The sequence below is a fragment of the Ipomoea triloba genome, chromosome 15 (genome assembly GCF_003576645.1).
Source record: "Ipomoea triloba cultivar NCNSP0323 chromosome 15, ASM357664v1".
In the NCBI taxonomy this organism is placed as follows: Eukaryota; Viridiplantae; Streptophyta; class Magnoliopsida; order Solanales; family Convolvulaceae; genus Ipomoea; species Ipomoea triloba.
The window spans coordinates 4,462,312-4,463,775 of NC_044930.1; the positions used below are offsets into that span (position 1 = coordinate 4,462,312).

Here is a 1,464-nt window from a genome sequence, read left to right on the forward strand (position 1 = left end):
TTTTTAGCATAATAATAAAATTTTCATCCATTAATTATTTTTCATACATCATAGAATAAGAAAAAAGGATTTGGTCCCTATCTATAGCATATAATTTTTCTAGTACAGTTTACCCCTTCTAAATAATTTAGAAATTATTACATAAAAGTGAAGTTTACACAGTTCACATTCTCATATAATAGTTTGAGACAGTGTTAAATGGTGAGCATAAGTCCCGGGAGTGAGCGTTTGGCGAGGTCCCGGGGGTGGCTCCACCAGACCGTGGAGGAGCTGAGGCGGCCAACGCGCCGGAGCTCGGTGACGGTGAGCCAGGTGTTGAAGTACTCCCGGAACTGAGTAATCAAGCCGTGCTGAATGGTCCAGACGTGGACCCAGTAGGCCTGCGCCCCTTCCCACCCCTCCACGATCACCCGGTCCTCGATCACGTCCACGCTCCGCGGCTCGAACCGGAACGCCGTTGACTTCCCGGTCAGCATGTTCATCATGTGGTGGCACTTCTGCGGCCCGTGGAACCACCACTCTAGATCGCCCGCCACGATCCCGCCCACCTTGCCGCTGTCGCCGGCCGCCAGCGCCGCGTACAGGGCCCTCACAATGGCGGCCTTGTCGCCGTCGTCGTCGGCCGGGGTTTCTGTTATTTCTGAAGAGAATGGAGGATCGACGGTTTCGATTTCCGTTGAGAGAGCCATTATTAATGGAAGACAAAAATTCTATTCTTGAAACTGTATGGATTTGTGGTTTTGGATATATGTTTTGTTTATGCATGGGATGGGTTGTTTATATAGGAACGAGGGAGTGGGGCCCACACTACAATCAAACCAAATGGGGTTAACAGCTGAGGGGCCATCAAGGATTTTGATTAATTGGACACAACAAGAGTACCAAAGCCATTATTTTCCCTATATTAATAAATAGATTATAAAAATAAATAGATTATAAATTATTTTAATTAATTAGAGTTGTATCTATCCTACATGACTTTAAACACACACCAAAAAAGTTCCATTTTGGTTGAAACCTAGCTACAAGTTGGTTTTTTTTTTTCTTTTCTTATTTTGTTTGGCCAGAAACCTAACTGAATTTCACACCACCTATAATCAGAACATAAAGGTTTATGATAGCCATTTCTCAAACACACCAAGATAATTTTTCAAAATGCAATCAAACACTAAAAATAAAATTATTTTCTGAAAACATTTTTCAAAAGTTATTTTAATTTTCTGGTTTTCAAACACTCTTAATTTAATAATAAGTCGAAATGACAATAGGAGTAGAGGGAAAGAAGTTGTTTGGTAGGTGGAAGGATGACTCCAAATATTCTGGGGACAGACGGTGGTATTGAAGTTGTAAATAACGTTGACAGATTAAACAAAGATTAATTCCAATTCTCAATAAACTTTACTTAATTATTTTATTGGTTTTTTGGTCATCGATCTTAGTTCTTGATTTCTTGATTAATTCTTC

At 40.5% G+C, this 1,464-nt stretch overlaps 1 protein-coding gene across 1 annotated transcript; it reads right to left on the bottom strand.

Annotated features, from left to right (window-relative positions):
* On the bottom strand, nt 1-731 carry LOC116007379 (wound-induced protein 1-like). The gene has a single exon (XM_031248040.1). It carries the CDS (start codon nt 687-689, stop codon nt 195-197), a length of 495 nt encoding a protein of 164 aa, XP_031103900.1. The 5' UTR covers nt 690-731; the 3' UTR covers nt 1-194.
* Between the last annotated feature and the right edge of the window lie 733 nt (nt 732-1,464).